The 25,382-nt window shown below is 36.5% G+C and overlaps 1 protein-coding gene across 12 annotated transcripts in view; it reads right to left on the bottom strand.

The window, feature by feature from the left end:
• Positions 1-25,382, bottom strand: part of AVL9 (AVL9 cell migration associated) — a 49,906-nt gene that overhangs the window by 1,496 nt on the left and 23,028 nt on the right. For 3 of the 12 annotated variants that reach the window (XM_072853627.1, XM_072853618.1, XM_072853628.1), the window contains 12 exons: positions 25,003-25,069; positions 24,286-24,326; positions 23,122-23,160; positions 19,334-19,403; positions 18,152-18,699; positions 15,192-15,326; positions 14,150-14,369; positions 12,651-12,768; positions 11,671-11,724; positions 9,546-9,634; positions 3,538-8,700; positions 1,340-1,507 (listed from right to left, as the gene is read on the bottom strand). In XM_072853627.1, coding sequence (XP_072709728.1) covers positions 8,606-8,700; positions 9,546-9,634; positions 11,671-11,724; positions 12,651-12,768; positions 14,150-14,369; positions 15,192-15,326; positions 18,152-18,699; positions 19,334-19,403; positions 23,122-23,160; positions 24,286-24,326; positions 25,003-25,069 — 1,476 coding nt within the window. In that variant the 3' untranslated portion in view covers positions 1,340-1,507; positions 3,538-8,605. Of the gene's footprint in view, positions 1-1,339; positions 1,508-1,549; positions 8,701-9,545; positions 9,651-11,670; positions 11,725-12,650; positions 12,769-14,149; positions 14,370-15,191; positions 15,327-18,151; positions 18,700-19,333; positions 19,404-23,121; positions 23,161-24,285; positions 24,327-25,002; positions 25,070-25,382 lie in introns of those variants that run through there. The other 9 variants (XM_072853623.1, XM_072853622.1, XM_072853624.1 and 6 more) reach the window with 9 other exon arrangements.

The following is a 25,382-nucleotide window of genomic DNA, read 5'->3' as shown; positions in this document are numbered from 1 at the left end:
CATTAGTTGATGGTGCTTACTGGTCAGTGGAAGCTGGGAATAGGTATTGAAGTCAAACTGAGGATTGTACAGAACTTGAATCCCTCACTATGATTTTTGTAAATCAGCATTTCTCCCATCTAGGACAAATTCTGCTCTAGTCAAAGTGAAGAACAACAGGCATTAAGGAGGTAATGAGGAATCTTTTCCATAAGCTCAGGAGCTGAGAGACCTACTCTGTCTTTAATATCAAGAGTAAATTTATTTACTCCATTGTCCAGACTCACTGACTCTTCCTTAATTCAGTTTCTTATTCCAGTAAATACAATTACAGCTTTCACCAAAGACACCTATATATTTTGTGGTTAGGTCAAGTGGATTGTCTTGTACACTTATAAAAGATTTTGACTGGAGAAGGGACTTCAGATAAACCTGCCTTATATAAAACTCTTTCTAATGCTTTGGCATTTTGTGCCATGTAAGGATTTATGGGACCCAGAATAATGACAGCTCCAAGAGGAAGAGGCAAGCTACTAATTTTTTAATGAATGTGACATAACATGTTTGCATTTACCATTACATCAACTTTTTTTAAAACACCTGAATTGCTTAGCTAAGAGGGGAGAAGTGACTGAGGCGATCCTGCTGATTAGGTCTGTTTATATTGCTTTCATGTAGTCTGGGACATGCAGTTCCAAGCCTGTTCAAGGGAGTATATGTTAAAAGAAAAACAGTGATACTACTTTATAATGCAATTTAGAGAACCGCATACCTCAGCCAAAAAAATGAGTGGTATCCTAGTAACTCCAGCCTGAATGGACTGCTCGGTTCTGTGGGTCGTTCTCACTTGAGCCTACTGTGTCAGGCTGCATTGGGCTTTAGGACAAGCCTATGTTCTTCAAGTGCAGGTGATCTATACCTAGGTGAAGGAGCCCAGTGGGCTTGTTCTGTTACTGAGAACGTTCAACTTGAGTTTAAAATCTTATGTATAGTTTTTACCAAAGGAAAAAAAAGGTAAATTTGAATAGGAAATAGGTGACTAAGTTGCAGTGGCTGTAAGTCACAGTTACTGTAAGTTACAGTGTGACAGGAAGAACTGTCTTTGATTTTATCCATTTAGGAACAGCTTTTAAAATAGAGATGGTCTACATGATTTCCTGCTAGCCTGCATTTTTAATACATTATTTTAATAGTGTTTCTAGATTATTATCTGCATTTTTATATTTTATATGGTCTTAAGATTATGTAGTACCTTATTTAAAATTAATTTACTATTAATAATACAGTACTTAAGACTAGTTAAGTGTTGAATGGTTCTCTAGTGACTCTGTAAAGACATACTTACTATTAGTTCACTTACTTATACAACTAGTTGCTGCAGTCAGTATTCAACCCCAAAGGAAAACACAGCTGGCAAATGCTGTTCAAGTCTAAATTCTTTCCTTGCATAATTCAAGAAGGAAACTGCAGGCAAAGTGTTGTCCTGTGCCTGGAAATGGTCACTAGTGGTAGAATTAGAGAAAGACTTCTGTGGGAACAAAGACAACAGCTGGAAAAAATGCAGTTCTCATTTCATAAATAGAGCAAATATGATGAAAGCCTTCACAGAGTTCTGAACTAGTATCTTACTACAAAGCTTCAGCCTAATACTAGCCTAATCAACCTGTACTTGGCTTTGAAGTACATTTACATACAAGTTTCAATGAATCAACTTTTTATGTCCTCAAGCTTTGCTGTATTTGCAAAAAGTTTGCTTCTTTTCTGGTAGAACTACTTTAAGTTAGTCCTATATAGTTTCAGTTCCCCCACCTGAAGTAAGAAAAAGAAGCGATCTGGCCTCTGCGAACTTTTAATGCATCCACTCATTTTTACAGTTGCTTAAATACATACCTAATTGCAAGATTAATTTTTGTTCTAAGGGGACCAGTCAGATCTAGGGCAGTGAATTGTGTCAAGCTTTACAGAGAACAGGATGAGATGGATAGTTAATTTTGGAGAAAAATAATTTGATAACATTCTAAAGATCATATTTTTAAGATTTAAAACATGGCTTTTCACAACATTTCTCATTTCACTTCTCAATGCTTCTGTTAAGATGCACATGCCACATTGCAGTACAGCTAAGGAACACCTGTGGATAAACCTGCAGACCACTGAACTTATTAGCAGGCTAGTGTTTTTCCTCCTCTGCTTCCCATTTACTGCTACCTTCAAATTGCTTTCTCTTTTTGGATCTGGATTTCTACATGAAAGGAGCTTTAATTTAGGTAGACTAAAGTAGGTTTGCCTTTAAAACCAGTCTGTTTCCACTTCATGCTCAACATTAGCCAGACAACGTTCTGTTTTAGTTCCACTCCAGAATTATTTAAAAAAAATCTCCCTCCTACAACATTTGTCATGACTACAACTCAGCAAGGCAGAGTTCTTACTCATAGAGCTTACAGCCTGGAGGAGCAGTACTAGCAGACTGAGTAAAACGCAGGGATCACTCATTATGCCGGGAGGCAGTCTATATGGAATCTGTACATCTTCACACACCTCCCAGGTTCCAGTATGGAAGAGGTTGGTAAACAGCCTGAACCCACAGGTGAGAGCAAGACCTGGGTCAGTACTGAGTTACAGAAACTTTGACATGGAGGAAAGGGCTAACAGAGAAGATGGGGCAGCATGAAGGTGCAACAGTAATAAGAGTATCTCCATCTGCTTTTCTCCCCTCCTGCTCTAAAAACACATAGGTCTTCTGTGGCCTGGTCTAATGTGAAACTAGATACCTTTGTTTCAGCAAAGAAAGGGTTTAAACATTGTATATACACCATTACTGAAGTGCTAAAGTATGACTGGTCACCTGAAGCATTACATGACTTCATCTCTTAAAATAGTAAACTGTACTGAATACATACATGCATTCTTAGGCACCTCTACTGCATTAATATGACCAGATTGATTAAGAGCCAGTAAACAGGACAATAAAAAAATACTAAAAAGGTAGTGATATAACATAGACCTTAAAGTCTATTCAGGTTATGTACTACACATCAAGCTAAATCTTGATGCTGAGCTTTTATTTAAAAAGTGCAAGAGGTATGGCTAGCTAATTTAACTCTGAGCACATTTTTACTTGAAAGAAAAAAAAATTAAGAAACAAGTTCCACAATTTAAGAGCGGACATACCCTTCAGCCAGCTCTTTGGCACAGCATTATACACATCAAAACACATATACACACAATTTATTAAGAGCAGCAAAGGTCAGAAACCACAGGTCATATTAGGTAATGCATTAAGCTCAGGGTTATTTTTTGCCACTCTCTAGTATGCCTGAACTTTTAAATTCTCCACTGTGTTTCTGTGTGCATTTCATAGTCTCTGTCTGAATTCAGAGATAAGAGACCAACTGAGTTTGCTTCTTCAGTATTTTCTATCTGTTTCATATAGTATGCAAGCAATGTTATTCCCCATATTGTTTTTAAGACAACAAAATACCTCTACATCTGCCTTTACTTTAGATAACTGTTCTTCCTTCAGTCTAAACATTCTTACTTGATTTCCTTTATGCTCACCTGATCTAGAAAGCACTGCTACTTTCTTGGTGATCTAGATTAAGACAAGAAAATAAGATTTTGTGGATGTTCTCTGCTACTATTGAGGCAAGTAGTAATTATGCTTTCATTGATATTAGTAAATTCTGGCAGGGAAGTAACAAAAAAAAAATCTTTTCTATCAGCTGATTTTGGAATAGTATTACAACAGGAGCAATGTATGATTAGGCAATTTTGAACCTATATAGAAGGACTCAACAAGACAGCTAGACTTCCAAGTTCCATCACAACTGAGATTAAGCCACCTGTGTACAGATGTTGTGCACATATGATGTCAATTTATGGGGAATAAAGTAAACTGAATAAGGTTCACTATTTAACTGATAGAAGTGATCCATCTCCTTTTTTTTTTTTTATGAATCCAAACACTACTTCTAATATTTGATAAAGAATGGGGTCAAGACCAGAAATATCACAGAACTAAGGCACTGCGCCTGCTTTAAGTCAGTCTCTCCTCCACTATAGTATTAAAGACTCAAAACACCATGAAGCTATTTGTCATACATCTTTAATCATAGTACAATAACGTAGTGTTTCTGCCTTTAATGAATACTCTCCAAGTTGCCCTTTTTAATGAAAACTAAATACATGCAAGAACATAAAATTACACTGCATAAACAACATGATGTAAATTTATCTTTCAGTGCATTTGAACAACTACTTGCATACAGTCAGAAAAACTTGTTAAAGCTTGTTAAAGTTTTAGAGAATTGCAACCGTTTTCTAGCCATAAGCTACACGTAATTCACAGTTGAATGTTATTCAAGGCAGCTACGTTCCCTCCTACTGGAAACAGTAATTTACCAAATCATTCCAGCTAGGTACAATGACAGTTACAGTAGAAGTTTTAAAATAAACCTCCAGTGAATAGCTCACTATGGCAGAGAGCTGGATGTGCAGCAATTAATTTACTCAGCATCCTGATTTTTATTAGATGTCACAATCTACATGGACTACGTACTATTTTGAAGCTAAATCTAGATCAAAATTTTACAGCTGTACCTAAAGTTCTTACTGATGTAAAACAGGTCTGTGACCTACTGAAGACTTTAATCAATTTACAAATGAGCAGTGCCCAATAGGGAATAAAAAGTCACAAGAGGACCCCCTTGTCCTAAATTTGCAAGAGCAGCATCCACAATCAGTTTAAGAGGAAGACAAATTTCAAAAAGACTGCCAGTGTATTACAAGCAGCTACCAATATCAAAACCAGATGCCTGCAAGTGTCTTCTAGTGGGATTAATTTCTTAAAATAATACAGCTTTTTGAGCAGACAGAGCTTTAAACAGGCTGGATGTATTTATTTTTCAAGCAGCACAAGAAAAATCAAATACATTACTTGTATGTTCAATTATCAAGCAACAGTTTCTATGTTTAAGAACTGCATTCATGCCTTCACTTTTACAATTAAATACTGCCACATTAGTTTATCTGCTTAGTAATAATTTCTATGGAAATCAGAAGCTTGTTTAGGCAAAATACTAAATTTAATTACAAAGGTGCTTAAAACAGATGTACAAGGTCAAACAAGTGCAATGTACTAGAACACTCATCTAAAAATGATAATTATGTTGTGATATTTGAGAAAATTGGTGTCAGATGCGCATAGGAATTAAGGTTATGACATGAAAATGATTGATGAAAAATGCTGAACATTTTAGTCAAATTAAATATTGGTCAACAATACTTAGTCTTGTGGGGTTTTCAGAACTGGTATCACATATGTGTGCTCAATAGGCAGTTCCTCAAATGCTGGCACATACAAAAAGCAGAGGCTGATGCCTTTGATGGCAGAAAGTTGAGGTGTGCTACTGTATTACCTGTAAGTCAGTTCACGCTGCACATTAACAACCAGAAATACCTTTGCAACGTAGATCATGACAGAGCTGTAACAATAGCTTCACAGTTGATTCATTAGCGGTACTATCACCAATTCATTTAGGACTCAGTGTTTCTTGCAGTACAGAAATGGATGTCAGGGTCTTTGAAATGGAAGTCGACTGCCTAAATCTTTCTGAATAAGTAGTAATGCTTCCACTGGAAATTTTAAAACAGAGGGGAGGAAAATAACTTGCATTTGCATTGGATTTAACTAAAGAGGTTACAACCATTAAATTAAGAAGAGGACTACATGAGCTTAGATGAACCTCAGTGGCTGCATGCCTTCATACAGCCCAAAAGTAAGTTTAAGCAAATGTCAAAGAGCAAACATACATGTTAATGAAGACCACATATTATGAAGATCACTTCATCTCCACCCGCTGCGTGAGTCTTAATCACTGTATGAGTTTAAATCACAGTCCAACTTGCTAGCAGGATGCCAGTTCTTAAAAAGATTGAAAATTAATGCAAGTTTCTTGTTCTATCATTTGTAAAGAAAGGAAAATACTCTTAATCAGGTCATATGTTTGGCTCCACAACAGAAACAGCTGGGACAGTGGGAAAAAGACTGCAGAGAAAGATCTGTCAGGTCTTTTTGCCCATAAGAGAAATACTGTGAAGTATCATAACAGAGTCTCTGTACAAAGCAGCAAGCAGCTGTGCATCAGCTTAGCAGAGGGCACCTCATTCTGCCTTTCCTCAGATCAATCTACCAAAAAAAAAAAAAAATAGTGACAGCTTTCTAATATCCCTGGGCCAGCAAGGGAGTCTATGGGATAAGGAGACTACAGAGAGCTAATGAATTGGCTATACAAATTTTGGGCATAGGACAATTCTACAGAAGAAACGAGGAGGTGACAAAGATAAGGATATTAAAAAGGGATCCTTGAAGGTCCTGTTTCTATACCTTGTACATGTAAATAGCAACCACTTGCCTGGCTCCTAGAACTCACCATTGTGAGCTCCTAAGCTCAAATTTACCTAGTGTGCCTTAAGTTGCTGAAGTTAGTTTTATAGGTGCTTAAATCCTTTATGCACCTTTATTCAGTCTTCACTACAACATGAAGCCTGACTACTTAAATCCCAGACAGCAGATACTATGTTAGCCATTTCATAAAAGCAAGTGATTATTTTCTTATCTGCATGCTGAATCTGAAAGCTCTAGACTCATCATGAATAAATGCAGCCCCAGTCTTATTTCACTAGAGCTCTTCCTGCACATCAAGTATTACTTAGTCTTTGAAAAGATACAGATGTCCATTACAGAGTTGTGGAATAAAACAGAGAAGAGCATCAGAAGTTTTAGGACATATACAAATACACACAGAGATGAGGAGCAATAGTTGCAGTTCTATAGATACATTTTACTTGTATGTCAGAAGCAGTAGATTAGTAGAGCTTTAGAGGCCTTTTTTACCCTTCTCAAATGAAACTATTCAAACTAGCTGTATACTCTCAGGCATTCCACGGCCATTCTATCTAGTTTGTCCTGGAAAAAATTAATGAAGGCTTTAAACCAGATCCTGTGTTTTCAAATTGCTGTTTGAACCAATAAAACTGAAAACTAAGTTGTTGGACAATAACGTGATACAAGTGTGGCTTTTCTATTAGCTTTTCAAATGCACCTAAAGAAATTAGAACTTAATTTCTTAAAACAAATTACATTCAAGCCTTCTTGTTTATCTCTTGTACAGCTGCTGTATTTTATTTGAGGAATAGAAGAAAAAAACATGACTTGAAATCTTGGCCCCAGAAAAGAATATGTCAAAATGCTGACAGATACTGATGAGGCAATAAACTAAGAGCCTTTTACTACAGAAAGTTGGAACATTTGATAATGAGATGTAGAAAATGTTAACAGCTATCATGTGGGGATGTTAGAAGGCATATAGAGGCACACACATTGCAAGAAACAGGAAATAATCTCTCTTAGAATCAGGAAATGTAGGAAGTAGAATATGCTTGCATACAGAAGACACCGCATGCATGTTACATACTAAATACAGCACTATGCCACATCTTTTCATATAAACTATTATTTCTTCACACAAGGATACGAACTGAGCCGTTTCAGTTACTCTCTCAATTCCAGTGTTACTTTCCTTATGAAAAAAGCAGTTATCCAAACAGAACATTCCCTGAGTCGACACAGAAAATAGATATAGCTGATTTTCATTTGGAAGAGTCTTCATAACTTTACTGGCAAAAAAACCCAAAAGTCACGCAGAGTTTGCTACTGTGCTAGTTTTAGGCATTTTTAGTACTTTGTATTCATATGTATGTAACTACACTGATGGTGTAATTACATCCTAATAGAGCAAGACCTCACAAAACTGTCTATGATCCAATCCCAATTTGGGAGAATTGTTTTGTAATGCTTTTCCTGAAGAGAATCCCATTCACATCCCAGGGTAAAAACACAGCCAAAACATATGCAAGGTTATGAAAGCCTACTGCATAACTAAGAAAATACTGATTTTGCAACTGTCACACAGATTTGGGGACACAAAGAGAGCTAGAGACAGATTAATGCAAACAACTGTACATGTACAGAGGAGAAAGGAAAAAAACCCTTAAGTCAGCCACAGTCTTACTCTGCACCCTGCTGATTTTACTTTGCAGGTGAAAGCAAGAAAGTTCCACCTGGCTTCGAACCCTTTAAGGGTTTCCACTGTATACTTTTTGCAGAGATGCTCTCAAATCCAACCTGAAAGAGGAATCAGTATTTATACTCTGCTTATTTCTAAGAAGAATTCACAAACATTTGGCTATTTGGATTAAAAAATATAACTAGTTTACATAAATATTTTCAACATCCAAGAAAATGTACAAATCTAAAGTCAAACACATTTGGCTTGCAACAAGCCCTGTTTGCTGTCTTTATAAAGGCTCAGTTTTAAAGAAAAGTAGTCATTTTAAATACAACCAATATACTGCAAATGCCATCCCATTGTATGGAGACACTCACCATTCTTCTATACTCCTAGTGAAACTGAACGATAACATTCCACATCTGCTTGCAAGCAACATATACCTGGTTTTGGTCCTGGGTAGTTAATCTCCACTCCTATGTTTTGGAGCGGTCTTTTTACAGCTCAGAGAAAGCATTGCACCTGAAATATTCAGCAGCATTGTGCAAAACCATAATTTAGTCCCCGAGGCTTTGGGCTGACTGCGTAAAAGTAGAAAACCATGATGACATAGCTGATTTCGCACTTGTGAAGGCTCCTCCAACTGATTGACCTGCATTACAAAACAAAAGAAAGAAAATCAGTAGTGTAGCATTACCATTACTAAGCTACTACAAAGAAATATTTTTAAAAAAATTAAAAAAATCACAAATCAGTTGTCCAATCTGGGATTTACAATCCAAGTCCAGAGTCTGTGTCAGAAAATATTCAAAGAACTTTAACACAGTAGCTCAGCAGAAATGGCCTATGTTGTCCTTTGCCCTAGAAAGTTTGCTAGACTTGGGGCCGAAAGGCGCTCCTTGCCAGAGTGTACAACTGCAAAAAGAGTAGGAAGACTCCAGTGGAATAAAAGAGGAAGCTAAACAATTTCTGGCAAAGCTACTGCAGAACAACTATCAGATTCTTCAATGGGTGAACTCACATTATCTCGCACTGCAAGATGACAATGTGATGTTGCCCCTGTTCAAGTGCAACAAGTGCTTTTCCAGAAAATTAGAGACTATTGCAAAACCTGCAGAAATTGACACAAAGTCTTCCTCTGATTTCAACCAGCTCTGGATAGTTCCAGTCAAAGTGATATAAAAATGGTAACAGCTCAATGCAGAAGGTGGTGACGTGGTCTTAAACATTTCCACGTTACATGAAAGCTTTTCCCTGAACATCTCTCTTCCCATGTTCATCTCCAGCCCGCACTGGGAAAGGAATTTACACTAATTTCTTTGGCCTACCTGCTTCTCTTTCCACTATTACGCAACATACAGGGCCTCGATCGTTGCTCTGTTTTGTATGTATGTTATAAAGTACACTTGGATTAAAACAAAATATAACTGAGATCTAGGATGCTTCTTCAAAAAAGGTACGGCTTAGATGCAAGCTGGTTTTAAATAAGTTTCTTACCTACAGCTTTTCCCGTTTGCACAACATTTCGGCTAGTAGAAACCATCACATTTCCAATCTTCTTTCCACGTTCACTGTTCTGCACAGAGCTAAACAAGAGAGATACTGAAGACTGTTAGCTGACTGACTTCTTTTTACTTCCAGGTGCAAATAAAATACATAGTTAAAATATATATCAATACACACATAGATTTATATAGCATACAAATATATTGGGTTTTTTATATGTGTGTGTATATATATATGCACACACACACACAAAATCAAGCCCATAATTCCTGCATGCATCTTATCCACACAGATCAGTTAGGCAAGCTTCTCGGAGGAAGAAAAGATACTGTCAGCAAGACAGGAATCAAAACACCCAATGGTTCATTCTTATACAACACACTTTACACCTTTCCTAAACGTTTACCAAAATGCATTTAAGTCAGATTTGCAGTAGTTTTGAGAAGTTTTAGGCCTAATATATAAACTTTAAACAAAACAGTAAGTGTTACTGATCAGTCATTATTCTTTTTTTCTAAATGGAGTTTACTTTGTATCTTGCTCTAAGATTAAATTTTTTATCAAGTACAGTTTACGCTCACGCTTTTGTTAAAGAAATGCAAAAAGACAAACAGAAACTACCATCATTTGGAAAGGAAAGTACAAAAGCAATCAGTTCTACTGCACAAGTGTGATCCCTTGAAAATAATCTCATTTAGTTTTAAATTGTAACATTCAAGTTCACATTTCAGGCTTTGCAAACCTATTTATGTAAAACTTAACAACACAACATGCCACATTATTTTCCCATTTTCAAAAATCTTCAGTGTAGATGCAAAAAGCGGAAACAATAGAGTACCCCAAGAGCATGTTTAGTCTCAGTTTGCAAAAGCAAGTCATTTTGATGAGTATCTGATAGCAAAGTCACATCTGGAGAATAAAGGCACTGTTGTAAAAATATTTATTATTAGAGACACAGTAAGAACTACTGGTCCTTTTACATTGATTTCAGGCTACTCAGAAGAGTTAGTATCTCTCCTTTCAAACACAAAAATAGGGTAAGTAAAAGATTATAGACACCTCCACGTCTTTAAAATTAAGTCTTTCTACAAAGACCATCCATTAATAATAAGAGCTGCTATCAACACGCACCTTATTGAAGGCAATTACCTTGAGATAAATCTTGATTCATTTGCATTCTCAGTTGCCATCACAGAAATTTAATCTGTCATGGTCAGCAAAAGCAACAAAAAGATTCAGCGGGCTGAAGTCTGAACCTTTTTATTCCTCAAGCTGTTCTTCTATGTTAGCATGTATTTTAGGTCTACTCACAGTGTACTGAAAATAACAGTCTACAGTCAAGACAGGTGCAGAAGCAGCAGCATGTATGTATTGCTGATTTAGAGACATCTTAAAGAACCAGTCTCTGATGTTTTATGGTCAACATAGCTAAGTGAGAAAACAATCTATTTTGCTTGGTGCATAAACAAGACAAGATAGTTAACTGCAACTCCAAGACTGAGTTCTGGCTTCAGTTAGAGCTGAACAGCTATATGAATAACAAGCACCCCTGCATTTTCGACTTGAATACTACAGGTAAGAGCTGAGACCAACTTAAAGTTCAGTTGAGTTTGGTGCAATAAGGGACAATGTAAAACTCATTTTAAGCTTCTAAATTGAAGAAACTGAACCATGTCTCAGTACATATACAGTGAACTTCAAGAGTTTTAGAACAATACTGTATTAAAAAACAGCTACTTTAAAAAAAAGCTGGTTTTGCCTAATAATGAGACCTAAAGTCAACATACAGAAAAACACTGATAAAAGTTTTAACAGCTTTAGTTTACAATTTAAAAATAAGTACACAAAAGAATTATAACTGCAATGCAAAAAATCAGGGCTATATTATGTAAAGTCCAACACAAAATAGTGCATTAGAACTGTTTTTCCCTATTTCGGGTAAACGTTCCATCCTTAGATGTGGTGATATTTTGCAAGAGAATGTTACGTATAGTTTCATGTACATGGCCTATTTAAATAATTATTTTGTTTAGTTCATCATAACAACAGTTATACAGTTATTAATATTTGACCACACTTTAAAAAAAAAATAAAAATCAAAGTACTATATACTTACTGTGACAATCTTAACTTAACATCTGATACAGAGTACTGTCCCTGGAATGGGTGGCTAGAAGAGGAGGAAAAACCACAAGAAAACATTAAGTATTTGTTTTTTCACGATGAATCCGTATCACACAATTATTAGTTGTACTCCTCTCTGTGGCTTACAAAAAAAAAAAAAGTCTTTTGTAGATATACTACTATATCACTTTACAGAAGGTTAGGTCCCAGTGACTATTCAACCTTAGATTTCTTATGAACTACCTGTAAGATGCCTTCTATTTACAGACCAGATATTAACAATCTTTTCACACTAAGGCAGAGGCACCTTCTTCTAGCAACACAGAGCAAATTAAAAGAAAAAAGATCCCTTAAGTAGACCAAAAGAGCTCTGTAGGTCTAAAGAAAAACCTTTTCAGACTACAGCAGCAGCAAAAGCAAAAGAAACAGAACTCCCTGCAGCACAGTAATAACCCATGCTAAACAAAACACATGCAGAGCCAACAGTGTTACCAAGCCTGGCATCATCTAATCTTTCAGTGAAAATACACATAAAACAATCCAAAGTATAGAAGATGCAATATAAAACAGCCAGCTCTCCTCCATCCCCATCAATGACAACCCTGGACACAGCTATTCCCTGGACACCTGGAAGCAATTAATAAAAAACAGAACCATCTGAGGACAATTCCTGAGGAATGACAAACTTTCTATAGCTGGGGACAGCCAACAATCAACTTGAATAAGTTTCACTTCTCCTGACTCTGGATATATTTCTCCTCATAAAACTATAGCCCAGAATGAGAGTAAGGTATTGAAGAACAGAAATACTTGGTTTCCATACTTACAGAATAGGGCCCCAAAGTTTCACCCTCAGGGCTTTATAGCAGGAACAAGGGGAATGGCTTTAATTGTACAGAACAGTGTGCCTGACTACACATACTAGGAGCTCGCCATGTTAAATGTTTAACAAAAAAAAAAAAGTTTCCTTACCTAGAATTTACCTCTGCAAGAGCTGGATGCTTGTTGCTATTCCATACTCTGTAGTTGTGGGTATTTTTCCAGGCTGCTACAAATGCCGTTCCGAAGTCTGACAAAGTCTTTTCATTGTCTGATAAATTAAAATAAAGATGAGAATTTGCAGCAATTCATTAAAGATGTAATACAAGACAAATAACTTTTTTTCTTGTAAAGAAAAATTAACATTTTCCAGGCCCTTATCAAATCAAAGACAATTAAAACTCTAGTACTAAGAACTGGGCACTTCAAAAATGTTTTATTTTCATTTTAAAGTGTCCCAAATATACAATGCCAGGGGAGGGGGGGCTTAAAAAGTTAAAAATAAGAAAAGTATTTAATTTATAAAGTTCTAAGTAAAGAACTCAACTGGGAAAAAAGTCATCCAAACATAGGCCTCTCAACTTATTCTCTGGGCAAAGACAGGAAAGGGAAGAGAATGGCCACATAGCAATGAAGAACAAAGCCATCATTTGCATTGGTCTCGGTCAGATACACTGGGCTTTGCTGTACTACGTTATTACTCATTCAAATTTAGTAAATCCCAAATCCACTCCAAAACTTTAGTATGAACTACTGTGGAACAAATTTATCATAACAACATCCACTTTAAAACACTAAAGAGTATAGGAAATCACTTTAGAGCCAGCCAGTGAAGTAGTATGAGTTTCCAGAAAACCCTAACATTTCATATCAACCAGGTAATAATCTTAAAATATTAATGTTGTCAGACAAAGAACTTAGCATCTTACAGACTTTAAAAATCAAGTTCTCAATCCCATGTTTTCTCACAAATACCACAGAACAAGATCTGAATTAGTTAATTGATGTGAATAGAGAATAATAATGACAAGAATGAAGTTAACAGGGTCAGTGCTGGGCAAACTAAACATTTTCCACAAATAAAACACTAATTCTTTTAGTTACACTCATGCACAAAAGGTTGGAACATAGAGAATTCCCTCTGAGTTAAGACAAAAAATGCTAGCTCCAGAAAACACAAGCTTATAAAGCCTCTAGATGACACTTTTCACTTATGTGAATCCCTACTTAAGACCATGGCAGGAAGGGAAAAGAGCCTAGTAAAACTTCCTGAAGACAGCCACTTAACTTCACGTCTCCTTGAATCCAATTAGTTCCCCCAAATTAACTTCAGGTTGCAAGAGAGTCTGTAAGATACCCAAGTTTGTAAAAGTCTCATCATATATGGGGTTTCAGGTACTTCTACTTATGAGGAAAACTGAATTAAATCAAGGAGGAGACAGACAAAGAAGAAAGTGTAAGGCTGTGAAGTAAGAATTAGTAATAAGCTTGTCAAGGAATAACAAGGATAGCCAAGGACAACCAAAAAAACAGTCTAAAATGAAACATTAGGCAGAGGGAGATCCAATGATAGGCCACACGTTCAATGCAACAGAGCAAATGCTTATTACACCCACCCTCGTCTCAGTCCCTAGACAAGGTATCTGTTCTACCTGGTTGCAGCACAGCAGCAAGCAGTGCATGAAGATAAGCACTGAACTGAGCCCTGATCCACTCATCTCCTCCCTCCCATCCAGTGCCATCAAGGAAAACATCATCTCTGTTCTCAGTTACATGCTTCACCAAGTAATCTGCAAATCTTAGGTCAGCAGTTGTTGGGTTCAGGATCTTACGGAGTTCTGGATCGTGGATTTGTACGTGAGCATCTTCTATCTGTTTGAAATAATTCCAAGGGTAAACATTTATCTAAATAAAACTGCTTATATACACTACTATATATTGCTACCTAAATCTAAACCCACAGTCCCCCAAAATATCAAGAAGAAACAAATGGCCAAAGAAATAATGAATTAACTGTTCTCAGCAAGTCAGATACTGCTCTGATATAACCAGAATCTGATCATCTTCCTGGCATATAGTAAAAGCTGCTTATTTGACAGGATTTGGTAGGGGAAGTTCGGTGCTCACATGTATTTTCCTAGAGACTCTTCGATTATCACTTCAATTTATTAAGTTGGTTACCTATATGTAGCTATCTTAGGTTACCAAATGTTGATTATATAGTTGTATCTATTTGCTAGAACTGACACAGTGTTTTCTTAGATACTATTTTTTTTAACCTCTTGATTAAATCAGAAGGAAGTCAATAACAATGTGCTTTATTATCCAACTGTATGTGTTTCTCAGCTGCAAGCACTTACTTTTGAAGACCTTATTACAAAGTCATGAAAAAAGCCCATGACATGAAAAGTAAAATTACACCAGCAACAAAAGAAAAATTTAGGAAGTGCCCTGCAAATTCAAATATTGGATATTAAGAATATACAGAAAAACGTGTATTAGTTTTGCACAGCTTATCTAATCCTATCCTAACAAATGATACAAATTTAATAAACTTCTGCATTTAAGAATTTATTTCATAGGGAAGTAATTCAAAATTTGGGCATGAATGTGAAACTTTAAAGCTATATTTAAAATGCAACCTCTGCTTCCCCCTCCCCCCAGTTCAAGAAGTTCAAATGCAAAGATTCATACTTCCACAATTGCATCACTCAGATGTTTCTGCTGACGGAACAGGATATTGGTGGCTCCCGCAACAAAGCCACGGACTGTTATATCTGACAGGAGATGATGCTGCTGCAGTGCCATGTATGGCAAACAAAGGTACCCCTAAAGTAACAGAGATATTTAGAGGATTAACAATAAAGCACACAAAAAAAAAAAAGACAGAAATTGTCTATATTCAGAGTTCTTCCTAATAAAAGCCAGCACATTCCACCCAGAACGAACCTTGGTTATTACAATTTCAGCCACAATTATCTGTTGTTTTGCTACATTACATCTGCAAAGCAAAGCAACCAGAGTCCACATGAATTACATTTTTCAAGAGATTGTGTCGCCTTTCAGTCTCAGGACAGAAACTGAGACACAGTGCAAAGGACAGGAATCAAATGTGTTTATAAGGCAACAGAATACACAGTATAAAACAAGAGTGAGGTCTCAGGTCAGTTCAGAGACAAGAAGTCAATGGAGATAAAGATTAATCTCTTCACTTGCATACCATGATGTCTTCTGGTAGTCCTGAAGCACATAATGCAGGAAAGCTACAGATTGCTATCCACATTTTGTAGGTGGAGATTTCCAGGCTCCAGAGATAGCAATCAATTTTTGATAAGCATATGCATGCCTGCCTTAAGAAAGAGCAGGATAAAAAGCAATACACTGTGCTTTGTAGCCACTCCATGCTTGTAAGTTAATCTAGTATCCTACATTCCAATTCAAAAAAACCCCAAACATTTTGAAAAAAGGCTTTGAGGGAAGTCATTGAGAAGCAGCTGTAGGTATTGTAATTTTCTTTTTAAACACAGGATCAACATACCCCTGAAGTCTAATACGGAAGACTAATTTCAGCTGTTCAATTGCATAAAGCACAAAGCAATTTATTCACTAGTAGAAATCCAGAAAGGCTAACGGCATACTGGACAGAAACAAAGAGCACATGCACTTTATCACACAGTACATGGTAATTGGAAACATATGGAAGAAAGGAGCACAACTATTCCCTTTTGTTATATTAGACACAGCGATGGCTTTCCAGATGACAAGCACTTATCAGTTTGAAAACAAACAGCCTGTGTCAAAGGAACAACGGTGCTTTGAGATGAATCACCAACCTAAAATGGAAAATTTTCAAAAAATACGGCTTAAGAAGCTGGCAAAGGAAGATTTAATTACTGTATACTCAAGTAGCAAAGTCTTGGAAATCTTTCACTATTTAAAATATCAAGTGTCAGGTCCCAAATTCACATTTGTCTGTAAGTTTAACAACTTTTATTTCCATGAATGTGTTCCACTCTTTTTAAAACAGTGCAAATGAAATGAGTATTACATCTTACAGAACTGGTACCAAAGAACCTATTTTTCCTTATGCTCTGGTGTACTTGGATATGGTATTATACCATCTGGCAAGATCTCCTCCCATTCAAATTTGTCAGATTTATTAGTCTTTCCATACCATGGCATAAAACAACCCTGAGATGAGAGCTCTAAAAGAGATTTAAACTTTCCAGTAAGTGGTTAAACTATAACTTTGAATCACATTTTTTTGATAGCTTAAGAGCTGTAAAGCCTTTTCTGCTTTGATTACATTGGATGAACTCAAATGAAAAGTGCCTTTGTGGAACAGAAGGTAAACATGTAGAAACTGTCAGCTTCCTTAAATTTGTTTACTTTTCCATTTTATGAGCTTAGTAGCAAACTAAGTTTGCACTCATAGTCCCCCTTATCAATTATTTTCTTCTTGCTTTCAATCTAGTATTTTCAACGGAACTAGACTAAACACAATTTACAGGCTGTTCTTTTCATTAGACAGACCATAAGGACAAACACCAGACTGCAGATCTTTGTTGAAAAAGCATTTCTAACAGTGATGTGAGGCAATACAGGGCAATGACATTTGAGCTGCTCACTTGGGCCCACAGTGTACCGTTTCCAATGAAAGTTATTGCGAGAAGCTCAAACACAATTATCAGATACAATGCTCTGCAAGGAAATGCAAATAAGCGCCTCCAAAGTAAGAAACACCACTTTGAACCTCATCAGCTGGAGGAAATAAATCTGAATCTTCTACCTTCTGGGCAAATATTCATCTAAAAGGTTATTACATTAAAAACAAAACAAAAAACTGCATTATATAACTTCTTTTACTGACCAAAGTCTTTAAAAGGGACGCGTTTTCCCTGTTTTTTATGGGAAACCAGCCCTAGTAAATGTATTGCTTGTTAACTGACAATGCCCATCAGAGTCCTTAGAGAGACTCTGGAATACCTGGAGTTCAGTTAGGCATCAGCGCAAGCTTAAAATTCAGCAGCTCAGCACCGTGCACAGGGGAAGAGCCACAGACAACCAGGAAGAGTTATCATGTAAAGAAGGGTGAAAATTTTTTTTTTTTTTGCGTGTGTATATATACACAAACATTTATATACACATTTTGTGCATATATATACACATACACATTCATAAATACATATATATATATAAAAATTAAAAGAGGAAAACATAGGCTTAGGTGTCAGCTAAGACATAGCTTTCAGAATCTTAGTTTAGATTAAGGTACCTAAACACTTCTTAAGTACTCTGATCTTGCCCCATATAGGTTAGATCAACAATTCTTCAGAGTAAAAGAAAACAGTAGTTACTGATACATACCATTTATTAACCACAGTGGGGTTGCAGGTTACCATCATGTAGAATTGAAAATAGTATGTAAGTATACATATGAAAGAAAAGTGGAACGCATGTGTGCGTGCGCACACCTCTCAGACATGCGCTCACGCCTTCCACCTGTGTGGGAACACAGACACTTGCCAGAGACGGTACTTACATGTTTTGTAGTACCCTACTGTCCATTTGGAGTTGGGTAACCAAAATTTTTAGCCACTTCTGAAAAACAGAAGTCTTTATGAGTTACCAGGTATCATGAACAACATGTTTACCTTTGTAAAAATAGCCAACGGCATACCATACTGGTCCTCTTCCAACCCAGATATCAGTCCTGGAACAAGCACCGTGTGTCCTGTATTTGCTTGGGGCTGCACAGTGATTGGAAGGCTTTCTGAGCTCATGCCCTCACTTGGAAGATTTTCAGCCTGTTCTGATGCTGTATTTTCACGTTCTCCTCCTTTCAAATTAGACTCCTCCAAAATGCTAGGATCTAAGGTCTCCCAGTCACTTTCAGAGGACGCTGGAGAAGTGTGGGAAGGAACTTTCAAGCGCTGCACAGTACCATTGGAGGACTGAGCTCCATTGCAAGTCTTCTCTGACTGGAAGAAAGGCACGTTTGCTTTTTGACCTTCCAGTGAATGGTTTCCTGCCATCTTCCTGCCTCCTCTTCCCATTCCTAAGTTTGTATTTGAAGTATCAGCAGCAGACACAGAAACATAGTCATCTAACCGTGCTGTATTTTCCTGCAAGCCAGCATCCTCTGATATGCTCCTTCTTGGCCTATACTGTGAGCAGTCAGTAAGACCATGTTCAATCATACCTGGAAAGTGATGGCATGCACGAATATCAGCATCTCAACAGAAATCTACATTACTTTTGTTAAAGAAAATGAACGAAGTGCTCTTCTGTGCAGAGTGGAAATTACATATTTTAAAACACTACTTGGGGGGTGGGGGTGTTAAAGAAAAAACAAAACCCAAAACCTACACTTTCTCTCCTAAAGAATCTGCCCCAGCTTTTTTGCTTTGAGAATACTGGTTAGAAACTAAGAATTAGCAAGGTTAGGGGTTTTGGGTTTGTTTTTCTTTTTTTCTTTTTTTTTTTTTTTTCTTTTTTTGAAGAGCGCAGGTAGAAGGGAGAGAGAGGTTTGTATTTTAGTTTAAGGAACTTCACAGGAATGTGTGACTTATTCAGGGTCCCATCTATGTTACCCACGGGCAATACAGAAGATCCAGTGGCTCTGGTTAAGCACAAGAAATAACCCATAGAGTACAAGTACTAAGTATTAGGAGATTGTACGTAATACATGGACATGCATACAAGTCACCCATTTTTCAGGCAACATACTAACATAACTCTATTGTCACATAAGTTGTTTTCCAAATGAAACAGTACAGCCAGTCTCAGTTATCACCAGAAAGCATATAAAAAGAAGTCCAAACTTCTCTTCTTACCAGGAAAGAGTGACAGGACAGTCATCAGAGCTCCCACCAATCTATTTACTGGAGAAATATAAAACAGCACCTGGTGGCAGAAGGGAGGGGTGTGGGGGGAAGAGAGCATGCAAGAGAGGAAAGGGAAATTAGGGAGGAGAGAATGAGAAAAATAAAATTACACTTAAGCATGACAAAGATAGTCAGAACACATGCAAACTATTCAAGGCATTGCTTTTTATGTTACTTTAGAAGGTCTGCTTACCAACAAAAGCTCATACCACAGTTCAAAGTAAATATTTAAATGTCTATTGTATTCTTGTATTTTATAATATTTGTAATATATATGTCATATATACACACACACACACGTGTCTAATATATACGTGTCTAATATATACTTGTCATTCAGATTTTTCTGTCAGTTATTCAGATTTTTTTTCCCAAATTGATCCAGTTATTGAATGACTGACAGAAAAATGTTGTTCCTGGCACGCCACATAAATTCTTGTTCATTTGTAGTACATTAAAATCTCTGTAATAAATCAAAGAGGCCAAATAATCTCCATTCTGACAAAAACTTATGCAAAAACATATCTTCTAAGAAAACACATTAAAGCCATGCAGATAAATGAAAAACAGGGTAAATGCAGCATGCCTTTATTACAGGTATCTTCCTATGATTAAAAAGATTTTTTGGAAACAGAAGACATGACTGATATTAACTTTGGTAAAGCACTTAAGGCATAACATGGGAAAACAGAATCTCCTGAATTAAATCAGAGAGACTGGGATTAGTAAATTAGTTAGGAATTCAAAAGGGGGGTGTCAAAGGCTAGCAATGAAAGAAGAAACACAAGGCAGACTGAGTATTACTACTGGAGTTCCTCCAAGACAGGCCTTCAAGGGGGAAGAAACAAAAAAAACCAAACAAAACCAACCCTACCCCAAAACAAAAAAAAACCCACAAAAGTCAACTTGTTTAACAATGCCATTTTTACATCCTCAAGCAGCACAATACTAGTAAAAAATACATGAGCATTACAAGGAATCAACAATGCAAAGGAATACAGAATGATCTAACTTGATGACTTTGCAGGCCAGTTTAATAGGCATACGATGAAATTAAAAGTGCAAGTTTGCAGACTTAGACTTAATAAAAGATTTCTGCTGTAAGCTAAGACAACACTTTAGAAGTGACTGATGAATAACAACTCATGTTCCACTAGTATTTGCAAGTTTACAAGCTAGTGAATTGACGGAACCAAGAGAAACACCTATGCAGTCTTAACACATACCAAACGATGTTTAATGGTACCTCAGCTGGAAATAGACTATGTATGTTATCTTGTACAATCTTTCTTTTTTCTATGTTCAACATAGGTGAATTCAAACTGCAACAGCCACAGAAAAAGCACTATGAGCAGAACAATCAGCTCATCTGAGGAAAGAATTTTGGCTGACTCCAATGGGAATAAAAAAGTCTAACTTCTTTTAAGATGCTGCTCTATAATGCATGTATGAAAGATGCATGATATAATAGCAATGAACTACAACAGAAACAACAGATTCTCAGATACCACGTATTCCTAGCCAAACTTATTTTTAAGCCTACAGAAATAATTAAGTCTATAAAGAAGTACCTTGTTTTCAATAAATCTATTCCAGTCTAGGGTTTTTTTTGGGTATACCACTTACTTAAGCCGAGTACTTTTCTGTATTTGTTCCATCAAGTCCCTCTGCCATCTTTCTCTCTATATGGGTGCACACTTCCTTGCCCCTCCCAACCCTGTTATATGGCCTACAACATTTACATCAGCAAACTGGGTGGTCCTGGCAGCAGAAAGTCAAATGACCACCATCTGGAAATAGTCTTCCAGCCTAGTAACAGCTGAGAGGTGAAAAAAAAAAAAAATTCCTCTAGCCTGTGGAAAGGCATCAACCAAATTGCTAAGGATTAAAGGAAATTGGTCTGTGGCATTCAGGCATTTTTCAGCTCAAGGGAAACTGGCATTACTAGTGGCTTCTTGCATATTATATTTAAGGTCTTTGAACATACAGATTCCCACAGTTATTCAGGAAACTTAACATCTGCCAGAAAACAGGCAGTGCCAGAAAACCAAAACTCTTCCCTTTTGAAATTCCAAGTGTTGTCTTCCTGTGTGAGCTTAGGGAAAAACAAAAACAAAGCAACCTGCAGATTTATTCAATAAGCATCCAGTTATTTTCAAAACAATTTCATATGTTTGAGTTATATGAACATGGTTGGGAAACCCTCCCTCTCCCCTCTTCCTGTGCATTTATGTCTTGTGGTTTGAGCAACTTCATAAAAGAATTGTAGCTCAGTAAAGTATTTTGTTTATGTATGTCCAAATGCTGAACTGACCTGATGAAATGCTATCATAAGTTTTTAAACAGATTAGTAGAGATACTTTGCAAAATCTTAACTGGAAAATATTTTTTCCACTTACGGTTTAAAAAAAATAAAAATCACTGTAGACTTTCAGAACATATTAAGTTATTTTTGGGATAAGTTTGCATATCGAGTCTTGATTACATACATTTCTACACGTGTACTCCTACTGTGTCATAATTATGTTTCCTCCAGTATACCTTTTGCTTAGCCTTTACTATAGCAGTCTTTAGCATATGGCTTTTTAATGCAGAAACTGCATTTATTCTCATCAATAAATACTTAGAACTGTCAAGGTATATCTAACTGACAGAATTAAGTGACAAGTGCAAAAGCTTTGGAAAAGCTGCTACTTCTGTTTTTAAAAGCCACATTTACTGCCTCACAAAAGATACCTAGGCCTTGGATATAGACTTTAAAAAAAAATAAAACAAAACAAACCCCCCCCCAACTGTTTCAACATCTTATACATTAAGTCCTACTGACTTTCCAGTTGCAGCTAACAGGAAATTCTAATGTTCTTTCTCAGCACTCTGAAGCAGCTGGGTTTTAACGCTGCAGGTTCACCGAAGAAAAAGTGACATTTGGGAAAGGGAAACAAAACTTTAAACAAAAATTTTTTAAAAAGCAAAACAAAAAAAATCCTCACATAATGTGTCTGGGAGCTGATACATAGTCATTTCAGTGAAAGTTCTTGTTCCAGGGTATTAATATATACACAGAAGAAAACAAATTATCTACTATTTCACATCTGCTTGTACATTTTGCATATTCCACTTAAATTGCTAAGATAGCATTGCTTCTGAGGCAGTAAGATATCTCAAAGAAACACTGAGCCTAGAATTCAACAGTTTTTACCAATTTTACCCATTTATAATCTGAGTTCAGCCAGACCTAACAGATATGGCTCTTTACATTGTCTCTTGCAATTCAGGTCTGAAGGACACTTCTAGCGCTCATTTCCTTTGGTATGACTATTTAAAGCCCAAACCAGAAGTTCTACTTACTGAATCCCTGTAAAGCTGTACGCTCCCTTTTAGGTACCAGCATTTCCTATTGGTTCCTTCACACAGGTACCTATTTGCATTATGGGTATCCTTTCCTATCTTTTATAATATGTTAAGTTTCTCCACTCACATTTAATCACATTTTACTTACTCTGGCTGGGACAGCTATTAATAAGGCAGAGTGTGGACAGAACAGAAGTCGAGGCAAATTTATACGTCAACACACAGCAGTTACTTTTAGCATAATTTCCCAATTTATATATGGATGCAAACTATACTTTTATTTTACTTTGTTTTTCACTAGTATATTCTACATGGCTTCATATGAAAAAAAAAATTAACAGTTTCATTTCTATTTCAATTACCTGCCTCAACCTACAAAACATTACCTTTTTCTCTAGAAGAATCAATTTAAAAAGGATCAAGACCTGAAAAAAACACAAAAAGGAAAAACATGGTGAGTGAACCATTGCCATTTATCAAAAATACTGTGCAAGCACAATCTCTTATTCAAGATTTCATGTTAATCACTGCATAACCGTCAAATGATCAAATACATTTGACCAGTAAAAACCAGCATTCCAATACCCTTTCTCCACCTGAGCATTCATTTTAAAATAGCATGAGATGCAAAAAGAAAAACCTGCATAAACAAGAATTCTGTAATTTGAATCATACAAAACTTATCAGAAAGAACATGTTGGGTAATTCCAGAATTTTAAAAAACAATAAACTGCATAAGCGTAAAAGGAGTTCCTTCACAGAAATACAGAAAAGAATTCAGCAAAATACCAAGAATAGCATTCATCTCACCTAATTTTAGGCATCTACATATGAGGCATCTAGATCAGCAGTGGTTGTCCAGACTCTCTACACTCAAAGAAAAACACAGATGCTTCTGGGGCATGACTGGCAGACATCTGAAGTTAAACAAAAATGAGTTCTACCCTAAAAATCTATTGAGCAGGCACAAATACACCGTGAAATCCAGATTCTCAAATTTGTTTCCTTGGTGCCTCTCAGTTAATAAAAGATTCTAAATGCTATTTGTACCTTAGCTATAGGATACACACTCAATTTCAATAGTCATTAGGAAAAAGAAGGAGAGGTACAAGTCCCCTCAGGTTCTATAATGGCAGAAGCTGCAAAAATTACAAGATACAGGGAAAAATGCTCCAAGTTGTGTCTGCATGGACTTTAGCAATATTCTTCTATCACATTCATCTGACGAGAAGCAGGAAATAGAAACAAGACCATAACTGAGATACCACTTGCACTTTGGGACAGGACTAAAGAAATGTCATGCAAACCCAGAAATCCCCAGGGAATCCAGCAGACAGACAAAACTTCTCAGTCTGGAACCTACTTTCACTGAAGTTATGTAGGTGGAAGGGGAAGGGAGATCAGGACACTGTAATCAGAAGTACTTAGGAAACAGTCTTCTTACTCCTAGCTCAGGTATGTCTAGACATGGTTATTTTTCAGTTCCTCACAAAGCATTTTACTCCACAAAGTAAGTGCTGTACTTTACATATCTAGCAGAGAACACTTACCTTGTGTCTAAAGTGAAGAACAAGATCCCGAGGAGACAGACCTGAGATACCAAAAAGAGAGCAATTATTACAGTTCAATAGCTAGTAGAGATACTAACTTACTTCTTGTCACCATTTTTCAGGGGGAGGGGGACACCCATTATGCATTCTATGTGAAACTGGTTATTTCAACAGCAGAACTCATAAAATCCTTTCTTTTGAGCAGGAACAAGAGTCAAATCTACAATGGACACAATAATAACGTGAATAGTCACACTCTGAGTTATTCCTGTTGGCTGCCACACGGCACTATGGAAACACTGAAGTAAATACTACACTGTGCATTCAGAAAACACAAGGAAGAGTCAGAATCAAATGGGAGATATTCCAAATAACAGGTAGATGAAAGCTTGAGCACCCCACACCATCAAATAGTTCCACCTAAAAATTAAGAAGGTACTGTTTCCCAAAAGCAGCCAAGCAGTTGCTTGTCAGACTGTTAGATCAAGAGGTAACACGGCTTTCAACCTACAACTAACTCCTATTATGAAAGCAACGTTACATTTATTTGACTTTTATTTAAATCCATTAATAAAGAAATTCATAACAGAATATTGTGCAGGCACACAGATCTCTGGTGTTTAATCTGTTAATGCACATAAACAAATTAGCTCAGGAAGGGAATGTGTTGATTAGCGTAACATTATCTCTGCTGCTTGTACAAAAAAAGTCACTTACCAAGATAAACTTGTGACCCTTCTAGCAAAGTACTGCCCAAGGAACTATTCATATGATCATAAAGTTCCTGTAAAAGTTAGAACAAAGGCAAAAAACCCCCAGAAGCTGTTAATGGCACATGGTGACACAATATCCAGAATAAATAAAATTCACTTATTCAAGGATTTCAACATCTTATTCCAGAAAGAAAGTAAAATTTTACTAATGGAGTTGATGGAGATACAGACTGACAATCATGGTCATTCTTCTATTTCATTACAAATCAGAAAGTTGACCCTCTGTCAGATTAGGGTAGTTCATTTAGTTCACATGAAGTTATTAGAAGAGCTGAATAATTGAATGACCTATACAAGTGGAATATTTGAGCACTAATTAAAAAC

This window comes from Ciconia boyciana, chromosome 2 (genome assembly GCF_034638445.1).
Source record: "Ciconia boyciana chromosome 2, ASM3463844v1, whole genome shotgun sequence".
Lineage (NCBI taxonomy): Eukaryota > Metazoa > Chordata > Aves > Ciconiiformes > Ciconiidae > Ciconia > Ciconia boyciana.
This window is presented reverse-complemented; position numbering and strand designations above follow the sequence as displayed.